Consider the following 24,149-nt stretch of genomic DNA (forward strand, 5'->3'; position numbering starts at 1 on the left):
TGGGTGGGGAAGTGAATGGCAGTGAGGGGACGTAGGGACTGACAGAGCAGGAGCTGTGTTCCGCTGCTTCCATAAGTATGAAAATATGGGAAGAGAAGTAAGGACAGCAGACAAGATTTGGGAGACCCTCTGGGAAGCAAGGCTTAATTCCCCGTTCCTTGAGAGGGAGCTGGACTTAGAGACTTATTCTAACCAAGAATGTCTGGAAAGGGAACCGGAGTAACCAGTGAGTGGAGAAACCTGGCAGGTAACCACCTTAACAGAGCAAAACAGGTTAGCATGACCAAAGGCAGGTCATGATGACATCACGCACCCCGACGTGACGTGGTGTGAGAAAGGTACTTCACATCTCTTGCACTCTTCCCCAAGGGCCCACAACCCCAGCCTGCCTGTGGGAAAAACAGACAAAGCTAGATTAATGCCTGGACAGTCATCATCCAAGCTGTCAAGGTCATGGAAAACAAAGAGGGATGGAGAAACATCACAAACCAGAGGAGACGAAAACTACCTGACAACTAAATGCAATGTGATATCCTGGATTCGATCCAGGAATAGAAGAAGAGTATGTGTGGGGAAACTGGTTAAATTTGAATACAGTCTGTAGTTTTGTTACTAGTTAATGCATAAATGCTAGTTTCTTAGTTGTAGCAAATATACCAGGTTATGTGAGGCATTAACATCAGGAAAGCTGAGAGAGGGGATTATGGGAACTCTGTACTCTGTTTGCAACTTTTCTATAAAACAAAATAAGACAAAAAATTAAAACTTTATTTTTGAAAAGTTATATAAAACTCAGTTGAATAAAGCTGTTTGCATGAAAATTACACTTTTAGCAGTTTGAGAATTGTGCTTTTCCAGACGAGACTTAGGAGACTGAGGTTTTCCCCCAACACTGAAAGATCATGCTAGGAAAAGAGCCAAGCAACAGAGTGGGCAGACAGGGCTTTCTGAATATCTGCTCATCCAAAGCAAAGTGCCCGCAGGTTCATGCTGGTTCCAGCTCTCAATGGGACACAAAGCTCATGACTAGCTCCTTATAAGGGGAATTTAAATAGGGGAATTTGTGGCCAGTCATAGAAAGGTAATGCGCTTCAAAGACAGATTTGGGTTTGCTTCCCAACTCAGCCAGTTAGTAGCTGTGTCCTTAGACAAGTCGATTACCCTCTCAGAGCTCCTGGTTCCTCTTTATAAAAATTACAGTAATACTGTTTACCTCACTGGGCTACTGTGAGGATAAAAGGGCGTATGAAATTACCCAGCCTGATGCCTAGAAATTAATGTTAGTGTTCTTTCCTTCCTTGGGGATTTCTCTCCATAATCACTCCTGTCAATAAAGTAGGGGAGCATGTGAGGTCTGCTGTCATCCGCAGTCTAGAAATACACGAACTGCGCTGCTGCTTCTAAAGGAAGGTGATCGATCAGCTCTGTAAAATTCCAGAATTTCTAAAGGAAAGCACGAGTAAAGATAGGAGACTGATTACCACAGGCCATTAAAAACACAGACAAGTCAAAGATACAGAGGGACAGGTAGGCGTTAGAGAGATTTTCTGAGTAATATCAATGTATTTAATTATTTCTTCTCTTGAGATACCTGAATTCTGATCATTATACAGTCATTCTCCCAACTATGAAAGCAGCAAAATTGAGACAAATAATTTTCCTGTATTTAAAATAGGTAAGAAAAATCATCAAACAAATCAAGTGTGTACCTGTGTTTAGGCACCTCATTTGCAAGCAAGCTGCACACATATCGAGCCATCACCCAGGGCCTCACGCTCCTTCTACTTACGCAGAGTTATAGTCATACCTTTTCCCAGACCTATACACTCACCCCACAGCCATAATCTGGGGAACAATCTAGCTGTTCTGACACGAAGTTACCACTGGAGCTCCCCTAGCAGACTGACCTGACACCCACCTCACCCGCGTGGGGAGGATGGCCTGCAGTCTGTGCCCCTCCTCCCGCTGTTGTCCTTACCCTCCAGCCTCTCCCTGACATCCTTTAACTCCTATCCCTTACTTGTTGTTAATTTCCATGCCAGGCAAATTCTCATACATTCATTTAGCTTCTTTTCACCTTTTTCTCCCTCAAGGAATAAAACTGGCCATGGGCCAGTTATCCAAGTCCTTAGAGATCTGTCAAACCACCACTCTCCTCTTCTACTCCCACCCCCAGGAAGAACGGGAGGCAGGGCATACAAAATTTGAAAGAAAGTCCCAACCTCTCCAGCCCTCCCTGAGAAGCAGTGGGCTAGGCTAGAGGGTCCATCCCAGCTTCAACTTATAAAAAAAGAACATTATCATTCTGAGTGAAGTAAGCCAGAAAGAGAAAGAAAAATACCATATGAAATCGCTCATATGTGGAATCTAAACAAACAAACAAACAAACAAAGCATAAATACAAACCAGAAATAGACTCATAGACATAGAATACAAACTTGTGGTTGCCAAGGGGGTGGAGGGTGGGAAGGGACAGATGGGATTTCAAAATTGTAGAATAGATGAACAAGATTATACTGTAAAGCACAGGGAAATATACACAAGATTTTATGGTAGCTCACAGAGAAAAAAATGTGACAATGAATGTATGTATGTTCATGTATAACTGAAAAATTGTGCTCTACGCTGGAATTTGACACAACATTGTAAAATGATTATAAATCAATAAAAAAATTCTCTCAAGAAAATAAAATTTAAAAAAAATTAAAAAATAAAATAAAAAAAGAACATTATCAGGAAATTTAAACACCTTCAGTAAGCTTCAATTTTACCAGAAGACCCTGGCATCTGAGGCTATCTTAAAAGTTACATTCGATACATGCTTTAAAAGACTACTGTCTTCTTCCTCTTAATCCCTTCTTTCTTTTGTCAGCGTTTTTTTTTTTTTTTTTTCTTTTTCTTTTTTAACAGCTGAAACAACTGAAAATGGCTCATCAACAGAAAGCTGGTAACAATGATCAGGGAAACCCGAAGTCACATTTGTTTAAGTAAAATTTAGGCGATGTGAAGAAAACCTTCCACCCAAAAATAATTGCCATTTTTAATTTTGTTTGCATATATTTTTTTACAAAAAAATTGCATCATACTGCATACACATGTTTTTATTTTTATTTCACTTAGTAGTATATTATAAGTATATTTTCTCAGGTTATATAAAATGTTCTTTGACTAGACGATGGTAAATAACTACATACTACTTCATCATACATATATACAATATTGCACATCTTTATGGTATAGCATAAGTTATTTGAGGAAGGCAATAGAAACACAAAACCAGTGTCTGAAAGAATAGAGATGTTAATTTTTCATGAAGTCCTGGGGTGAAGGTGTAAGCAGTTCAGAGTTGGTGCAGCAGAAACTCAACAGCCAACTCTAGGATGAGTAACTGTCACCTCATCTGCATGGTCCAAGATGGTCAATCATTACATTGACATTCCAGCCCACAGGAAGAGGAAAAGGAGAAAGGAATGGAAGGCATATACCTGTTCTATACGTGCCACCTAGAAATTATACACATGACTTCTGCTCATACTATATTCGCAGAAATTGATCACTTGGTAACACCTATTTATGAGAAAGCTGTAAAATGTAATAAGCTGCCAAAATTCTGGGTGGCTAAAAATTCTATAACTATGTAAGAGAGGGGCAAGGGAACATACATTGGGGACCCATGAGGGTTTCTGCTATTCATTCAGAGTTCTTACGTCACGGTGTACATTTAATCACTCTCCTAATCTTCAGATTCTGACATGAGGAATACCTCCAGGTTTTGTAGCACAAAATATTGGTTTGGGTAATGTTTACTGAATATTGTAGTCAAGATTCTGACGGCTGAAATGGGGAAAATCAAGTAATTTATAAAATCGGGAGATTTCTCAGGGTTTTTTCTTTTTTAATAAAGAGAATGTTATTTTAATAAGATTATTTATTTTGATATGTGTAAATATTACATGCCCTATAAGTACCAAAAACTACATAAATTATCATTCCCCAATTTTCATTTCAGAACATCAATATTCTGCCTTCAGATTTCTGTTCCTTTGTAGCCACAGTCCTGCTGTTCCAATTAAACAAACAAACAAGCCAGCAATCTCCTGGAGAATGATGCAGTGCTCATAAAATTCAGTGCATAAATTCATGCAGAGATGACATAAATTCACCAAAAGTCAGATGTCCCCACCACCAGTCCAATGACTCCTCTTGACTTTCCACTGAATTCCGTATGATATGATAAGGCACACACTTGGGTAAAGTCGCATTCAGATTGTGCTAATTTCACTATTTGGCACTTGCTTTTGACCTTAGACTAGCTCCCTGGATTTTAAGATCCTTGAAACCATCCTGGACTGGGCTTCTTTAATACTAGTCACTTCCCTCCACCCATCAACTCTGGCCCTTCCATTCTTTCCAGTACAAATCCCAAAATTCAGCCCTAGAGTTTCCCGGTAGTAATAGGTCAGTTACTGTCACTCAGAAAGCTGAGGACCCTTTTTCTGTACACCTGCCACAATGTACACCTAGTTCTTTTGATGTTTCTCTTTCCTCTCTTCTCTGACACTTTCCTTTTCTCCTTTGTTCTTTGCACCTCTTGCTATGCTTTAAGCCAGTGTAGCGGTTCCCAACGACCATTTATCTATTGCTGAGCCCTTTTCCAGGGTTCCTCAGCTAAACCTCAACAATTTAACTAAAGACATGAACCTTAATGCACTGCCTAACTGGGAGAACTTCTCATTATACTTCAGAAGCCAGTAGAACAACATGGTGATTTCCGTTATCCAGGAATGCAACACCCATGCAAAATACATGATAAGCAATGACCCTAAACAAGTTCCTCAGAGAAAGTGCCTAATTTAAAAATATTAGCTATATATATATATGACTACACTGAAATACAGGTACTTGAAGGCCTAGGAAATCAGATTAGCAATTACAAAAAATGAATTCCTCAGACCACTGGGAAAGCTGCTAACGAAGAAAATCCTGCTCTGGATGAGGTGACTCCAGCCACCATCTATTATTGAAACTCCTCTATTTATTGAAGTGAAGAATCTTCTTTGCTTTTGTTTTCAGTTTAGGATGTGTGAGAATAATGAGAACAGAATGTGCTGGAGGGTAAAAGGTGGAAATAATAATATAAATGGACTTGAGTCTCAAATCACTCGCTACAGAAGGGAGATAATGGAGCAGGGAAGCAACTGAATACGGAACGTAGAGTATGAGGAAACAGATCATCAGCTTCATAGCACCCACATGAGCCTCGGTCTGGGGAGTCCAAAGAGCAGTGGCACTTCTCTGCATCTTCTGGATGTGTCTCCTCAAGGAATTTATTAACAAGGAAGCAGAAGTCACATTAAGGGAGAACTGTAGACATGAGCTCAAGAGCCAAGGGCTCACCAAAAGGAAGATTTCCTCATTGACGTCACAGACGGTGCCATTTCTCCCGGTCACCAATTCCAGAGAGCGTGATGCTTCTCGGAGCACAACATGCAGGAGAGTGGTAAAGGCAGAAATCAGCACACAGGCCAGCAGCAGCCTGGGCATTTTGGGGGAGAGATTTCGTTTCAGCAGGAGAAAAACTGGGTGTTGGTAGTTAGTAATCTTCACACAGTACAAGGCGTTGAGCAAGGTTACAAACCAAAGACTATTAGAGTCCAAAAACAACCAACATGACAGAAAATAAGTGGATATGGAGACTGACCTTCGAATACTTGAAGAGATGGAGAAAATAGTACTCAGTCCCAGGATGAGAACTCGGGTGATGCCCAAGCTGAACAGGATTCTATCAGAAGAGGAGATCTTGTGGCTTTTGACCCAATTCTTGTAATTGATCACTGCAATGAACAGATTTGCAATGACTCCAGCAGAAGTCACAATTGCTGAGATAATAAGAGAAGAAAAAAAGAATGCCTGACGCATCTTTACACACTGAAGAGGAATACTAAATGTCTAAGTAGGCACCAGTAGCAAGCCAGGAAGGACATTTCCTTTTTTAATTTTCCCCAGTGTGGCAAATGAGCCATTAGTGGCTTAAGATCCAGCTGCTTTTACTGAGATGCAAATCTTCCAAGGATTGCATTACTATTTCTTCACTCATATCCTGTTTTCCTTAGAAATGCCAAATTAAAACAGCCGAGGTGAACCTGGGAGTCTACTTCTCCAAGAGAAGGAGAGCTAGAAGGAGGAATTACGGCATGCTCCAAGAACTTCAAGTCCAATGATAAGAGTTCCAGTCCAGCATTTTTTCCTTCACTGTTTCACCATGAATGCAGCTTTTCTTCATACCTAAGTATATGGTGGGAATTCCCATGCCTCACTCCTACCCACCCCATCCACACACCCATGGATCACCCAGATCCAGCTTCTCTCTCCCCTCTAATCTGTTGATGTTGCAACCATTTCCTCCATCTGTCATGCTGGCCATGCCAATGTTACTCTTTCATCCCTTAGCATCTCCTGTGATTTACAGTTACCTAATAGACCAAGTTCAAGAACTCCTGGAGAAAGGCTTTTTCAACTAATGCCGTCCTTTCACGATGACTCCTCTACTTTGCATTCTCTCCTCAACCATTTACATAGATTTGTGCCATAGTTATTTGCTGTGATCTGCTTCTGCTTGGAAAAGAAATGTCAGCTCTTCCACATTTTTTCTTTTTAGATCTGAGTTTATGCTTAGATCACACTTGGCTATTTTCTCTCAGGCAGTTAACTGGCAATCAAAATACTCTGGTACTAGATACACAGTAATGCTTTAGTTATAGTTTTGTGTGCCAAATAGACAGGCATATCATTGCCTGATTTCTCTGTAGTTTCTTAGATGGTAAAGGGCACAGTATACCTGGTAAGTTACATTTTCAAAGACCGTGAGTGAGTGCAAGAGTGTGGTACCTCGTAACTCCTCTAACAGTTGAGTGAAGCCAAGGTGCAGGCCTGGATGCAACCACATACAGGCTACAAAACGGCATCCAGGTGACCCACACAAAGTCCTACTACCAAATCCAAACAGGAACAGATAAAAAGAAGGGGGTAAGACAGGAAGATGACCAGGGCCAGAAGAGGAAAGTAAATTCATGAGGCTCGTTAAGATAGATGATAGGAAGACAACCTGGAGGAATTCCCTGATCCAGAGCCTAGTTTTCTGTACAAAACTAATGGGCATCGACAGAGGCATGGCCAGATCAAACAGGCAACACGGAGTGAACAAGCAAGGCAACGATTAAAAGAAAGATTATATCGTAGCATATTATTTCCACTTAACTATCTATAAAATAGATTACTGAATTAGAGTAATTAACTTGAAACATTATAAATACCACAGTTATATAGAATAAGCAATATGGAGTAAGATATAAGAATTAAATGTTCCCCCAAAGAGGGGAAAAGCCAGTATTGGACAGTAACAGATCCCACTCAGAGTGTGATATACAAGATTGTTGGGTTCTTGGTAGCAGGAGGTACTATAATTCAGATGTGATCATGTTGGCAAGCATGATTAGTTCTGTCTGAAGTTATTTCTGAAAGGGTCATTATGGGAAAAGTGTCAACAAAATCCTTTCTCCCTCTGCATAAGAATTTCGCCTTCAGCTAAGCATATCTTATGGAGACCTCCTGCTCCCTCGAATGTGGCAGATAACTCTTACATGTGTATCCCTTGGTTTAATCCTGGAAGGTGTCTTTCTGAAATTATTACAAGAGAAATTGGCTCTTTTGGGACATGAAGCTTTTATTTTAGGGCAGCTCCATCCTTACCCAAATGTGGATCTCCTCTCCTTGCACCTGAACTGTTATAACTGGCAGCAAGGACTCTGCAAAAGAAGGCCTGACACTTCTCTGCTGGTGAACTGGATCCTTAACTATATCCATCTGAGTACACAGAGTGGCCTGAGATAGTCTTGTAAGTCTGACTATTTATTGGAGCCCAAGAAGACCCACTGGTGGATGCACTGCAGCCATGAGTCCAAACTCTGCTGCCTGGCAGATAGATCTGTAGGGCAAGTTTTAGGGCAAACATTCAAAGCAAAAGAATGACTTACTTTATCTGATGAAGGCTCTGAAGGATAAAATCAGTCATGAATAAATGGGAATTACAAACTTTGAATTGTTTTTTAAAAAGTACCAATGTTGTCTAGGAGGAAGAAAGAAGGAAATTTGGATTTCTTCAGCTTTTCTGAGCACGTATTATGTCCCCAGCAGTGCACTGGGCATCATAAATCTCAGTTAGTCTTTAAAATAGTTCTCGGAGAGAGATCTGGTTATTCCTCCTTACAAATGAGGAAAATGAAGACGAAAAGAAGTATGGGACTGCCAGGTATCACAGAAAATCGGTGGCTAAGTTGGGAGGTCTTTCTGAGACTGAGTCTTTCCAGTAACCTAGGCGCCCCTCATCAGTTCATTTATTCTATAATTGTTATCAGCCAGTCACATATATGTTAGGAGCTGGGGAAACAAAGAAGAATCACCCACAGCACACTCTGCCTTCAAAGAGCATACAGAATAGTGGGAGAGACAGACAATTAGATCAGTGTATTGGGTACTATAATAAGGAAAAGCAAAGGGTACAGTAGGAGTGTTCAGGAGGGGCATTTAACCCAGCCTTGGGGCTTCAGGAAAGGCTTTGTCAAGGAGACATATAAATTAACTTCTGAGGATGCAAAGGCGTTGTCCAAGAAAAAGGTCTAGGGTGGGAGGGAGAAGGATATTGGAAACAGCGGGGAGAACTCTATGTGAAGACTCAGAGGTGACAAAAAGTGTGGTAGGTTCAGGAAACAGAAGAATGGAGCGATGCAAGGAGAAGTGGTGAGAAAACTGGAAAGAAATAAGAGACAGATCATGAAGTATCTATGCCAGAATAGGTACAGATTTTGGACATAAATAACCATTACAGTAATTTGATCTAACACTTTAGGAAAACACACAGAGTAAGTCCTTAACTTTATCTGAGAGAGTCAGAGAAAGTTTCCTGGAGGACTCAGGTCTTGAAGGCTATGAGGAGGTAACAAAGCTGACGAGTAAGAAAGGGAATTCTAGGCAAAGAAAGCAGCTTACACAAAAGTGTAGCAGCTGGAAGAGTTTGGCATATTTGGGAACCAAAGTAGTTCAAGGTTCTTTGGAAAAAGTAAGGAGTAGGAAGATGAAACCAGACAGGAAAATAGGGGGCCAAATAACGAATGGCTTCGTGCTGCAAGCTACGGCATCTGAACTTCATATAGAGCAATCGAGAGTCACTGCAGGACTTTAAGAGAGGAGCGCCGTGATTGTATTTTCACTGCATGAAGAACACGATGCAAGTAACATGGAAATGCTCTGCGGGAAGGGGATGAAACTGGAAACAGGAAACTGGTTAGGATTCTGTTACAGTCACCCTGGTGGGTTGAAAAAAGTAGAAATAGAGACTGGGGGACATTTGAGAGAAAATATTTGAGTACAACCAAAGGGATCTAGTGACCCAATGAATATTGAAACTAAAGGAGAAGGAAGAATCTGGGATGATCTCCAAAATTCTAGTGCAAGTGAGAAAAAAAACAAACACATGTCTTTTAGTGAGACAAGAAGCATAGTCTGAAATGGAATTAGATATGCAAGAAATTTTAGGTGGCAGGGAGCAAGAGAAGGTGAATAGAGTATTCAGACAGCACTGTAGGTCTGATATCTATAAAAAGGGAGGGAGAAAGAAAAAGAATTGGGTAGGAAGAGTCCTAGAGTACAGCACAGTTCCAAAAAAGCTGATGGAGAGTTCTTGGGCTAAAATTGCCTATTGGAAGAGTACCACGTCCCAGCAGAAGAGGCGTACCTTAATACTCCCCAGTGCTCCAGCACTGGCTGACAGCAGCCTGCAGGAGGTGAGGAACCCTCAGTAAGTTTCGCTCCCCACAGCAGGAAAAGTGAGCAGTGCATTTTCATGGCCGCCGCAAAAGGGAGCCAGAGACAAAGATCAACTGTGCCAGAACCCTCTGGTGATGAGGTGATTCCTTCATCATACCTGAAGCATCTGTTTCAATGATGTAGAGATGAAATAAATACTCATTTCTGTGTCTTTATTGTCCATTAGATGGGATGTTTTAGAGAATAAGAACTGATCTACCACAGTATTTTGTGCAGAATGAGTGTTAAAGAAATGTCTGTGGTGTGCATGAACGAACTGGAATCAAGATAAGCCAGAATCAAAATGGAGTAAGAAATGTATTTACTCCTGAAACATTACAGGAGCATCTGGCAACTATCCAAAACCCACCCCTTCCTCAAAGAGATCTGCCAGCTGGGCAGCAACGGTACAAACCTGAGCAACCAAGAAAACTTCAGAAATCATCCCTCTCTGGGGCTGTGAGGACGTTATTTGGCAACAGGCAGACACCCAGCCTAGACAGAATACTTCAAGAAACTCCACTCACGAACTTCTGAAAATATATTTTCCAGGGTTAACCTGGAAGTGTTCTGGTCATCTGGCAGCTCCACCAAGTTACAATGACAATTTAATTGTAGTGTGGTCAACAAAATTTACTCACTCTGCAAACTCAGATGTGTGGAGAAAAAAAATTATGTTCTTAATTTTATCTACAAGTAAGACAGATTTTCTCCTGAGCCTCTGCCTGTGGTCGGGGGAAGTGTTTAATCCAATGGGATAATGCAAAGGATATCTTCAGAAAAATGTTCAGTTTCTGCAGATGGAAAAATAAAAACGTCTGAGACACCTCCCGTGAGCCATGCTTCTCCCTTTTAATTAGGGTCCAGGTGGGCACTGGGAAGGGCTGAGATGAACTGTACCCCACGACGGCAGAGAAGTGTCACGTCCTCTCCCTCAGTGTCCTTGTCTCCCTGGGCTTCCAGGAAGAGGTCCTTGTCCCTTGGTTGCTGCCCGCCCTGCCTGCCTATGCTTTGTTCCCATGGACCTCAAACAGGGAGCTTTCAACCAGTCCTCAGAGAGGAGGAAGACCAGGACTCTCGCCTTCCCTGCTTGCAGTCCCTTTCCTTTCTCCCCTTCTCCTCCCCACCACCCCCTGGGGGCTGAGGAGAGTAGACTTCCCCTTATATCATGTCCTCTTATTACCACAAGCAACACAAGCTTCATGGGCTTCGTGTTATCAGAGTAGGACTCCAAGAGGCACCCACTGCAGGCTCAACCCTTGACAGGTTAGAATATCAGCAGCTAAATTTGCTGTGCATTGACTATGCTGTAGTTGCTAAAACACCTTGCACATATGTGGTCCTCACACCGATCCTGTCAAGTATGCCTATTTTATAGTGTCGGAAACTGAAGTCCAAGGAGGTTTGGTAACTTGCCAAAGATCATGCATCTAATAAGGGCCTGGGAGGGGGGCGGTTGTCAGGATTTGAACCCAAATGTGTAATTCCAGAACTAACATTCTTAGCCCCTACATTGTACATTTTTCTAGTCCAGCAAAATGTAGAAATACCAGAAAGTAACGTACAAGCAGCAGCAGCAGTTGCTGTTTATAAGGTCACTTTTGCTTTCTTAAAGCAGAACCTCCTGCAGAACATGAACAAGTAACACTGACTTTCCTTTCCGCTTATCCCAAATCAAGAGAATCACAAACCCAACTTAAAGATCCTCTAGATAGCCCTGTCCATCAACAGCTAGAAAATGGCAGAAATACTGTACAAAATAATGAGCAATGGTAAGCACTGAAACTGACAAATGTTGGAATGTAATTTTTGTGGGGTTTTTTTTTTTTTTTTTGGTGGGGAGGGTTGTTGTTTGTTTATTTATTTGTTTCACTTATAATCTTCCTGGACCCAAACTACAGTTCAATCTCATTAAGTGTCAGGATCTATGAACTCAGCCCAAGAGGCCAGAGTACCAAAAATGAGAAGTAGTACCATGAGACACAGAACATAGGGGCCCTTGATGGAAACGTGGAAGGTTTCATGAGCTACTGTCGTAAGTGGACAGTATGTTGACTCATGCGTTGACTTGCGTTAAAGCCCCCAGCAACACACCAAAGGACTGATGTGCTTGGAGGAGACACGTGGCCACAGGAACAAGATCTAGCATATAACTGGACTCCAAATGTAGGAATAATTCTCGTCCCCATACTTTGACCCAAAGGAACCTGGTCATAGTGGAGGAAAACTATGCTCTGCTCCTCTGTGCCTGAAACAACTAGATTAAAAAGTCTCATGGTATTTAGCAACCACAGTTAATTAACTGAAAGCAAAAAAAAAAAAAAAAAAAAAAAGACCCCTTCCAGGATTTCTCAAAAATGGGGGTGAGGCATTAAGTAATTCTTCCCCATGGCCTAGAACTCAGGGAGGAGCTGGCAGATTAAGTATTTTCCTTGGTGGATTCAGAAGACCATAGTCTCTCCCAAACAGCCAAAGTTCCCTTCAGTGTGTCTCTAGCAAAAAGTAAGACTCCTTTCCTCAGCACCTCACCCACTACTCAACCCACATCCTTACTCCTACCCTAAACTCTGGCTAAGGGCACTCCACATATTGCTGAAGTCATGTAACAAAGTTGGAGATTTTTCAGGAGTCACCTCTAAATTTCTCTGAAAGAGGAAAGAGAAAACAGGGGAGGGGCTGGGGATGCCACGCCCATGAATTTGATTTCATTTACTCTCTGGGAAGGAAACTTCGCACTCAACCACCTGGACTGCCACTACAGACTCTCACTCAGGGAATCCTGCATTTCCACCCACACTCCAGGCTCCGGTGGAATGAACAGTAGTGGTAACTTCAGCAAGTTCGCAGCATCACATCTGAATCTGCTAGGTCAGGGTAGGAGCTGATGGAGCCATGGCAGAAATGGAAGGGAGGAATCCTTCAGAAGTTAGCCAAAGGCACCAAGAAACAAACATCAGTCGAGCCAAAATCTCTAGTATAAAGTGTCATGTTCAATTAAAAGAGAGGAAAATCCCCACACCTAAGGCAGAAGGCAGAATCAGGAATTCAGGTAAGGGCTGAAGAACCAGAAGGTCAGAGCTAGGCAGAGAAGTTTCCAAAGTGACAGAAAGTAGGAACAAGTGTTCAAGAGTAGGTGAGGGTGAATTCAAGAGCAGGGTTCGGGGTAAACAGCAGATGCCAATTGAGAGAGCAGGCATTTCCATACGTAGACTTCTCTGTGCTGGAAAGAAGCACAGATTTTTATTAATCACAGAAGCACTCATTTCAGAATCCTTCTATTTTAGTGAACTATGAATGACTATTAATCATTCTTTTATGTTTCAACAGATACCTTTTTGAAAGGGAGTTTTAAGTTATCCCAGAATTAGGAATTTTCATAGCAGCTCCAAGAGGCTCCAATTTGAAAGCAAACAATGCAGACCAAAAGACATTTTATTCCTATAATTTTGGAAATGAATATATAAATCTCAGAACAATCCAAAAATTAATTTCTGGTTACATATGACCAAATGCCAAGTAATGTGGTGATCCTTCATGCTACGTCAACATGTATCCCCTTTCACAAAACAATAACAACAACAATAATAATAGCGGTATTTATTATTTACTCCATGGGGGACTCAAAGCATTTTTCATGTGTTAACTCACTCATTCCTTCCAACCACTCTATCCCAAAAATACTATTACTAGTCCCATTTTATAAATGAGGAAAGTGAAATAGACGTTAAGAAAGTTCCCCAAGGTCACCCAGTTCAGGGTCAGGATGTGAACCCAGGACACATTCATAGCCACAAAACTTTATACCTGAGAGCCCATTAGCGACAGAAGTCCAGATTCAGAACTGTCATGTGCCCTAAATATGTTTACAAGTTTGAGGTCTCAAGCCATAATATCCTAACTTGTCAGCACTGTTCAGTGACAGGAGCGAAATCAAAGTCCACACAATTTTATTAAAATAAAAGTGGTTACACTTATAAAAACTGCTTATTTTTTAATAAAACTATGAAATTTTACAGATATGTATCTTGGTTAATCTAAAAAACTTCTTAGACTTTTGTCCAATCTAAAAAATAAAAAATTACTTGAAGATTTACCTTAGCAAAATAATAAAGGAATGCAAAGGATTACTGCCTGAAATTAAAGCAAAATAACTTCACCACCAGACTGGACTGGAGCCTAGTATCCAAGGGCCTTGATTTTCACTCCACTGCTTTTGTCATGACACAACGGGTTGGTGGAAACTTGTGTCTTGTGGGGGTTGCTGTTGCTGCAAAATCCACTGTCAGTTACAGTAACAGCTTTACCCACTGAGCACTTACACTGTCCCGAAATGTTGACATCCATCGTCTCATGAATCTCTCAGACCCTGTGAGGTCAGTATCACAGTCTGCATCTTAAAATGGGGGAAGAGAGGATCAAATGGGTAATTAAAGGAACTCACCTAAGGCCAAAAAGTCTAGAAAATGGACACAATCAGAATTCAAACCCAAGTCTGTGGGACTGCAACGCTTTTGCTCTTTCCCTCATGTTCGCCACACTGTTTTATTTACATCACCTGATCGCTGTCAGTATAAACTTCAAGTTAAAGCTAGTCCTCGGCTCATTAGGTTGAGCTGATAGCTATTAAAATACAACTCCATGTCTACATAGGGAGGGTTTTACCATACTGACATTTTCCAAAGACTATTTCACCTTCTTCAAAATGACCATACAAAGAGAGGCTACGAGAAGCGGCCCCAGGTGGGACAGGGTGACACAGTAGTGTCTCTCCTATTTATGTTACACAACAGGTGCCCCGGGGGTTCAGGAAGAGCCCTGTAATCTTGAACCAGGTCGAAGGACCCCTGGGCTCCCTCCTGTGCCCTCTGCCACGCTATGGAGAAAAAGGGCCCTTGGATCCAGGCTTCAGATCACCATGCCCACACCAGAGCATCTCCATAAACGTCTGCTTCAGCTTGCTGTTTCCCAGAATGAGAATATATGAGTGGCCAGCAGGATATAACATTGTAATCACTTCTCCAATCATCTTAATCATTTTAGTTGCTGGTAGGAAATAACTAGATGATAAAATTAAAAAGGAAAGAAAGTAAAGTAGGAAGAGAAAGAGGAAGGAGAGGATGACTTTGATGGCCCTATAGTGGGCCTCGGTACTTGGATCCCTGGAGCCGGTACAGTTCCGCTGCATCTGCCGCGTATGCCTTCCCAGGGAGCAGATGAGCAGAAAGTAGGAGGCTAGAGACACAGTTAGGGGAAGGAGGTTCCACAGAGTCCCCAAAACATGGATCAGTTTGTATTCGTTTCTCTTCTTTAAAACCTGCTCAGTCATATTTCCTGTTCCATCAATTCCACTGAGAACAGAATAGATCTTAAATTCATGGACCAGAGACACGGTGCTGCCACATGCTAGGAGCAGGGTACTCATCAGCATCCACACGACCACTCTGGAAACTCTCCACTTGAGCCAGAGGAATGCAGGGTGGGAGAAACTGGCGACTTTCAGGCAGTAGAAGACACTGAGACACGTGGAAAGCCATATGCTCAGATGGTTTGTAAACGTCCAGAAAATATCAATCATCTGCATTACTATCCCTTCATCATGTAGTTTGGACGAGAACACCATTAAAACACCATCAACCAAGAGAGTCCCCAGCAGAACAGTCCTAGAGAGAGCCAGGTTAGTGATGATGAAGTCGGACAAAGAGATTCTCTTGCTCTTGAACCAGCTGCTGCCATTGACTAGCCCTATGAAGCCATTGCCCAGCACTCCCAGGACGAACTCACTGGCAGTCAGAACCAGAAAGCCCCACTCGGTGCATCCCAGCATGTCAGCAAGTAGGAGGACCTGATCTTCGCTCCTGTTGATGAACAATCTCTTGCTGATGTGAAACTTCTCTCTGTGAATCACTGCTACCTGCTGCTTCTCTGTACCTGTCTCTTGCCTCAGCCCAATTTAGTCTATCATAGAGCAAAGTTTAGTGAACCGTCCCTGGGTTTAGTGAACACTCCCTGGCTATTTCAGGCTAATCTGTCCTCTTCAGAAATCACGTGGACTGTCACATTCATCTATGAGCTAAACTCAGACGCTCTTTGCGAAAATGCAAATAGAGCAGCGTCCAGTGTCACACAGAGAAGGAAGAGATCTGAGTCACCAAGAAGATGGAGGATTTGGACACAGTTTCAAAGGCAGTAAGTTGGATTTTGAGCCACTCAGAACAAAAGGTGTGTCACCAAAGGGTCACAGAGAATCACTCAGAAGAGTGAGAAGTGTTATTCCTCAGGAAGGAGGCCTCAGGGACACATACAGAAAAGGGGGAAATACCAGAATTCCACCGTTAAGGCACTACCAAAGTCATCCTAGGAGGAGGTTTAAGTTCATAAAACAGGAAAAGTTCAGTACCAATGGTCTCGGATTAGAGTTAAAAGGTGTGCCTCTTAGAGAATGCCTTACATGAGGGGCTACAAGTTCTTTCCTAGTGAGCCACAGCATCGGAAATTCTTAACTACCTGAATATTTACATGATAACAATATTGAACTATAGCATATAAGCTATTCAAAGCATGACTTTTTCAGAGGGCATGACCACTGTATTGATATGTCAATCAATGAAAGATCAGGCTGGCAGAAATCACACACAGACACCATCTATCAACCAAAGGTTTTTAAAATCTAAAATAGTGCTTTACAAATTTCGACCACAACCGACAGTAATATTTTATACATATATTTTATGTATATACACATACATAAAACATATGTATGTGTATATATATATGTCACAGGCTAATTATATGTATATCACTTATACATACTATATTGGGAAAGCCAAGGTTTCACAAAACCACGTTTCCCCTTTCTACACGTATGGCACTCTGATTTTCTATCCTATTCTTTTTTTTTTTTCATTGCTGCTTACATATCACAAACTTGATTTCACAACCTGCTAATGAGTTGTTAAAAACACTGTTTGAAAACACTGATCTGAAGGATGGAGGAAAAAAATCTATTTCATCAAGAATCAAAGCAGAGAGTTCAACATTATCCAATAACAGACTGAGGGTTACACGCCAAGGAGCCAGTCACCTGGGCCAGGTGAACCTCATCAGTCTCGTATGTATGTAGCAGAGCACTGCAGAGTAAACGCTAACATAAACACAGTCCTCCTTAACCACTCTCGGCTTGTTCAGGCTAACTTAACAAGCTGGCCCAAATGCTTCCTTAACTCTGTGCTTCAGAATTAGAAGGCGGCCAGTTCCCAGCTATCTCTGTAAGTCCCGTAACAGGACTTTACACCAGTGGTAGGGCCGATCCTGCAACCTACCACCATGCCTGTTCAGTCTTTTCCTCATGGCCTCAGTTCTACACATTCAGCTTTTTGTGGTTATCACACCTTTACATCCCGTCATAGGAAGAAATACAATAGTAAGATTCCTCTACCCATGTATCAGTCATCAGTAACAAAAAAAAAAAGTTTAGATACACAACATATCAGAATGCATTTCACATACCATTTCATGTTTGATCATACTTTTTTACTAGCCCTATTATTTTTACCCCTTCCAAAAATAGAATCTGTACCTTTCATTAAGTTGTAATTGAACAATTTAGAGTTAACTGAATTTTTTTTTTCATGTGTTGATGCTTTCCCAGGACAGTGTGTTTCCACATACACTACTTTAGCCAATGACCAGTGTTCAATTTCCCAAAGAATTTGTTGGATATCATCATTGTCATTGCTATTATTCCATCAGGTGCCAGTGGTAAGAATCATGAGCCCGTAGTTATAATCACCCCCGTTCCTTAACATAAATACTAAAGCTATCATACTATAACTAATACTATAACACACCATTAATGGCTGCTCCCAAAATGCATGTTGGCCATGGTCCATCAAATAACCACATATACTCCAAGTCCAGTTCTATAAAGCCTGCAGCTTTAAACATGATTTGTTGGCAGATCAGTACTAGAGCTGCGGTATTGCAGCATCCCAGGCTGCAGACATCCGGGAAGCCTGCTTAGAGAACATGCACTTGCTCTTAACCATCCTTTTGAGTAAAAGATCAAAGTAAGTATATCAGTCAGGGCTTTGGCAGGAAACAACTGGCATAAACTGGGTAATTCTAGAAGAGTTTTAAAAAGGGATTATTTACAAAATGATGGACAGAGCATAGGGAAACCATAAATAGATAGTTCAGTACCCAAAGACTAGGAACGGTGGGGCACCACTCAGAGAGAGTGAGCCCTATGTGGAGGGGATCTGCTGACAGCAGCTGAGATTTTTCAGTTGGGAGACTCTGAAGAGAGTGAGCTGAGAGAATAAACTTCAAAACACATGTCAGCAGACCAGCAAGGCGTTCTAATATCATCTCCCTCCCCTTCCTTATTCTGGCACTTTCTCCCCAGGGATTTAGACATCATGGTCCAGGTCTTTGCATCATTCCTGCTTCTGATACTACTCTGCATGACAACTGTGTTGATGAACGTCAGCAGTACACTCAGACTCACCTGACGTCAAGACAAATCATAGATAATGTCCATTATACCAATCAAGTTCACTGATCTGAAGAACACAGAAGGAAGTCAGCACAGTCAGGTGTATACAAGAGAGATCAGCAATATATATATAAAATGAGAAGTGGAGTGTAGCCTTCTAGGTTCCTGTACAGTTCTCACCTGGAGAATGCACAATGGCAAGCAGTAATTCTAAGTGAGCATCTCCTCAGAATCCTGAAGGCCCACCTTCATACCATATATGCATAAATACGTTCTGAATGTGGCTAACATGGATGATTTTCCATTTTCACTGCCTCCAACCTGGTCTAAGCTACCATGATCTCTCACCTGAACTGCTCAATAGCCTCCTGACTCATTTCTCCACTTCTAATCTTTTCCCCCATAATACACCCTCCATACAGACACAAGAATGATCTTCTTAAAAGGTAAATTAGGTCATTTCACTCCACTACTTAAAATTTTTCAGTGGCTTCCCAGTGCAACTACAACAAAATACAAACTCCTTACATTCTATCACTGAGAATCTCTTCTGCAGATCCTCCTGCATGCACCAGGATTTAAGATAAATTTTACAGTATCATGCGGTCTGAGTAAAGAAACAGGCTTTACGGAGTAAGAGAAAACTTTTACCAACAACAGAAACAAAAGCAGGGCTCCTCCTCATCCTCCTGTGATTACACAGAGGGACCTGGGCACTGTCAGGTTAGCAGTGAACATCTACATGTCAACGGAGACAACTCCTCTATTGGTCTCACTTTTCGTAATAAAAGTGTGAAAGCAACTTTGTCAGTAGGAAAATAAATAGTCTGCTTAATGCCAGAAAGTCTGGATTTGGGAAGCTAGCTATATTATAGGAATTGACTGGGAAGGCCAGCTGACCAACACCTGGGGACCTCAGATGTTCTAGTCCCTGGTGTTAGAAGAAGGCTACCAATTCTGTGGGAACTGAGCTTATGTGGAACACCTGAGTGCTTCACGTAAGTGAAAGGAACCCTCTTTTCCCAGATAACGTGTTGTCCAGGCAACCTAGATTGAACTCCTAGGGTTATTTTCAGACAACTCTCCTCTTTGCAGAATACATTTCCTAGGAGAGTGCTCACATTTCCCAGTTTGTTCAGGACAATCACGGACGGTTATGTGCCTGCCACTCCAAGTAATTATTAATAATGCCTCCTTTCGGTGTTTTACTCACTGAATATTCCAGCCCTAAGCTCAGTCCTGGAATATAGTAGAACCTTAATACACAGATATTGAATAAATAAATTTGCTAGAAGTTTGATTTCTGTTTTTAGCTCAAGTTTTGGATTCATTTTTAATATTGTTGGATTTTAGGGAAAATAATGGAAAATAAATGAATTAGAAGTTAAATCTTATTTCTGTACTGCCATTTATTCAATGACATTTCTTGAGCATCTACTATGTGACAGGCACTGTATTAGGTGCAGAAAATCATGGACTAGTAAGCAAGAGAGACATATCTACAAGCAAATTACATAATGATGTGATCAATGCTAACAGAGACAAAATAAATGTGTTTGCACAGAGAAGGAGCCAAATTTTGCCTACAAGAGTCACAGAACTGAAAGAGGAGATACTATTTGAGACACTTTTTTAAAAAATATATTTTTATTGACAAATAGTCAGTTTACAATGTTGTGTCAATTTCTGGTGTACAGCACAAGGCTTCAGTCATACAGGAACATACATATATTCATTTTCATATTCTTTTTCACAAATTACTATAAGAAATTGAATATAGTTCCCTGTGCTATACAGTATAAACTTGTTTATCTATTTTATGTACATTAGTATCTGCAAACCTTGAACTCCCAATTTATCCCTTCCCACCCCCTTCTCCCCCTGGTAACCATAAGTTTGTTTTCTATGTCTGTGAGTCCATTTCTGTTTTGTAAATAACTTCATTTGTCTTTTTTTTTTTTTTAAGATTCCACATATAAGTGATATTATTTTATTTTGCTTTCTCTTTCTGGCTTACTTCACTTAGAATGACATTCTCCAAGTCCATCCATGTTGCTGCAAATGGCATTATTTTATTCTTTTTTATGGCTGAGTAGTATTCCATTGTATAAATATACCACAGGTTCTTTATCCAGTCATCTGTTGATGGACATTTAGATTGTTTCCACGTCTTGGCTATTACAAATAGTGCTGCTTTGAACACTGAGGTGCATCTATCTTTCTGAATTAAAGTTCTCTCTGGATATATGGCCAGGAGTGGGACTACTGGGTCATACAGTAAATCTATTTTTAGTCTTTTGAGGAATCTCCATACTGTTTTCCATAATGGGTGCACCAAAGGACATTCCCACCAACAGTGTAGGAGGGTTCCCTTCTCTCCACACCCTCTCCAGCATTTATTGTTTGTGGACTTTTGAATGATGTCCATTCTGATTGGTGTGAGGTAATGACCTCATTGTAGTTTTGATTTGCATTTCTCTGATAATTAGCAATATTGAGCATTTTTTCATGTGCTTATTGGCCACTTTTATGTCTTCATTGTAGAGTTGCTTGTTTTTTGAGCAGTACTAGTAGGTCAGGGACAAGATCTCAGATCCCTGTCTTCTTGTATCACACTGCTTCATGGTCTCTGGCTCCTGATGATCCCTATAAAACTCTCAAATCACATGATGCACCTCAAACCAACAGGTGTTTTACTGAGCACCCTCTGGGTCCCATTCTCTGCCTTTGACATTACTTCTTATTTATCTGTGTAACACATTTTATCAAGTAGTGATGTGACACTATGGTAAATTGAAACAACCCTAGAAGACAAGTAACCTAGGATACTTGCATCTTTGTCCTAGCAATGTTTTAAGCTAATTATGTGACATTAGGCAAATTTCTTGATCTTTCTGACTCTCAGGTTGGAAATAAATACAATGAAAAGGTCCCAGAGAGTCAGTGTTAATCAATGCTTTAAGGACCTGGGTTCTGGAATCAGGCCTGGATTCCAATCTGAATGCCACTGTTCATTAGTTATGTGACCTTAGGCAAGTTAATCTCCCTAAACCTCAGTTTGTGCATCTGTAAAACAGGCACAATAATAGTACCTATTTCAGAGTTGTTATAGTTATCAAATAAGACAATGCCTATAAAAATGTAAAATGCAGGAGTGTTTTTTAAATGTTAGCTATTACTGTCATTGACATCAATAAGGTCACTGCCCTATATTTATATAAGTATACATTACTGTATACTTTACCCATACTTAGGATATTTTTTATGGAAACTTCAATTTATTTAATGTAATATTTAATACATATAAAAATACATGCAACATATATGTAAATTATAAAGGAAACAAAATAAGCAGCCATAATTCCACTACCCAACTTGAGAAGCGGAACATCACCATCAGTACCATGGCACCTGTATGCTGCTTCTCTGCCCTATCCCTTGTGCCTTCCCCCAGCTTTCTACAGTAAACTCATCTTGAATTCTGTATTTATCATTCCTTCCTTTTCTGAATAGTTTTATCACATAGGTGTCTATCCATAAAAATACTGTATATTTTTTTGACTTTAACCTTTATAAAAATAACATGGTATACAAACTGCAGTCTGATATGGATACAACATGTTTGTAAGTTACTCCTGTTACAGGATAACTACAATTCATTTATCCAGCTGTGTAATAATCCACTGTGTGAGCATTTATTTATCCATTCTCTGTGGGTGAACCTTGGGGTTGTTTTTGTACTATTAGGTATACTGTTGCTACAGTTTCAGATATTTCTTGGGCCACATGGAGTTCCTTAGAGTGTACCTTAAAGGTAGAATAACTAGGTGAAATTTCAACATTTCAAGTTCATGTCATGCTTTCTCAAAACGGGGTGCCAATTTACACTCCCCCACTAGTAAGTTTCCATTGGTCTACAACATCCCCCTTCACACTCTGATCTATCAAATAGGTTGAAATTTGCTAGCATGGAGGTCTTCAAATGAAAGTTCACTATAGTTTCTGATTTGCATTTCCTTGATTATTGAGGTTGACAACTTTTTCGCATAGTAATGGGTTATTTATATTTCCTTCTCTGTGAAATGCTTGTCTTTGACCACTTCTCTACTAAGCTGTCATTTTTTATTACCTTGTGGGTTTGCATATATTCTAGGTCTTATTCTTCTTGCTTTGTAGGCCTTTACATATTGTAGACTGTATTTCAAGTATCTTCTCTCCCAGTTTGTGACTTTTCATTTTGCTTCCTTTATGGTAACCTTGGTTTAAAAAAAGGTTATTTTTAAGAGTTATATTTATCACTCTTTTCTGTGTTCTTTAAAAAAAAAAGAAACTTCCATGCCCCTCAAATTATAAACCAATTGTCCTGTATTTTCTCCCGATTTTTTTTAAAGTTTTGCCTTTCACTCTTTAAGTAACCAGGAATTGACTTCTGCATAAGGTATGAGGTAGAGATCCAATTTCATTTTTTTCTATATGGATGACATTTTCATAGCATCATTTATTGAATAATCTATACTTTACCCAGTGATCTACATCATGCCACTTTCATCATGTATCATCTCTGGGTTCTCCATTCTATACCACCGTTCCCTGTTTATTCCTGCATCCACAGTACGCTTCATTTATCACTATAGCTTTACTTTACAAAAAACCAAAACCAAAAACCAAAAACAAAACTGTCTTGCCAACTGGCAGAGCAAGTCTTCAGGAGCATGTTGCCTGTTCTTGGACCTTTGCTCAACAATACATTTTTATGATCAATTTGTTCAGTTGCCCTAAAACACTTCTGGGAACTTTTGTTTTGATCTGTAACAGCAACTTGGAGAGGGTTGACATCTTTACACTTTGAAGCTTTCAATAAATAAACATGGTGTACAAAAGTATTTAAGTCTTCTTTTAATGTATTTCAGTAAGTTTTATGATGTCCTCCATTGGGACCACACATCTGGAGACACCTTTCAACTTCTGATGCTCTTGTACATGGCATCTTTTGAAAATATTTTCTTTGCTGTTGTTTGCAGTTGACTTTTGTACATTCTTAATTATTCATCCATAGATTTTGTATCGTCTATGTGATCACAGCATTTGTAACTTTCTTCCTTTCCAATTTTAATAGTTTTTCTTTCCCTCCCTAAATGTGCTGAAACAACAGAATTAGTTCCTCATAAGGAACACCAGGAAGCTCACCCTCTGCCAGCACTCACAAATAAGAAATCATGTGAGTTCAGTGACACGGTGGCCACTTACAAGCCAGGGACACAGGCCTCACAAGAAACCATGCTGGTACCCTGATCTTCACACTTTCAGCCTCCAGAATGGTGAGAAAATATTTCAGTTACCTAGTATTACCTAACAGTATTTTGTTATAGCAACTCCAATTAAGACATCCAAAAATGCAATAAAAACTATGTTATACTTAGGATCCAGTTATTTTCCTGCAGGGAATCCCCTCACTCCAGATTATCTAGTCTGCCATCCTGCCAAGGGAAGCCTAAGGGCAGTACTTCTGTTCTGAACTTAAATGCTCCTTTATTTTACAGGAGGCTGTTAACGAAGGTCCTCGACAGAGACTTCAAACAAAATTAAACAATATATATTTGATAAGAAAGCATGCTTATATTCACTCTTTTTAAGGTCAGTTGCTATGGTTTTGTGTATGTCATGGTCCAATCCCCTCCCCAAATTTAGAATGAGATATTAAGTTAAAAGCCTGAAGGACTGTGGGGGCAGAGGTGAGACTGCACTTCTCTTTGCAGTGGAAGGTCATGCAAGAGAAAAGGAAGAGTGATGAGTT

At 40.5% G+C, this 24,149-nt stretch overlaps 2 protein-coding genes across 2 annotated transcripts; both read right to left on the reverse strand.

The window, feature by feature from the left end:
• Positions 1 to 475: 475 nt before the first annotated feature.
• Positions 476 to 12,077, reverse strand: TAS2R4 (taste 2 receptor member 4). Its single transcript, XM_074366899.1, has one exon. The coding sequence runs from the start codon at positions 5,917 to 5,919 to the stop codon at positions 5,032 to 5,034; it is 888 nt and encodes a 295-aa protein (XP_074223000.1). The 5' UTR covers positions 5,920 to 12,077; the 3' UTR covers positions 476 to 5,031.
• Positions 12,078 to 13,277: 1,200 nt separating this feature from the next.
• On the reverse strand, positions 13,278 to 24,078 carry TAS2R3 (taste 2 receptor member 3). The gene has a single exon (XM_074366898.1). It carries the CDS (start codon positions 15,683 to 15,685, stop codon positions 14,735 to 14,737), a length of 951 nt encoding a protein of 316 aa, XP_074222999.1. The 5' UTR covers positions 15,686 to 24,078; the 3' UTR covers positions 13,278 to 14,734.
• Between the last annotated feature and the right edge of the window lie 71 nt (positions 24,079 to 24,149).

The sequence above is a fragment of the Camelus bactrianus genome, chromosome 7, assembly GCF_048773025.1.
Source record: "Camelus bactrianus isolate YW-2024 breed Bactrian camel chromosome 7, ASM4877302v1, whole genome shotgun sequence".
Taxonomy (NCBI): Eukaryota; Metazoa; Chordata; class Mammalia; order Artiodactyla; family Camelidae; genus Camelus; species Camelus bactrianus.

Excerpts from the sequence above, each read along its gene's own strand:
- TAS2R4 (XM_074366899.1), bottom strand. The coding sequence starts at position 5,919 with ATGCGTCAGGCATTCTTTTTTTCTTCTCTTATTATCTCAGCAATTGTG.
- TAS2R3 (XM_074366898.1), bottom strand. The coding sequence starts at position 15,685 with ATGCTGGGATGCACCGAGTGGGGCTTTCTGGTTCTGACTGCCAGTGAG.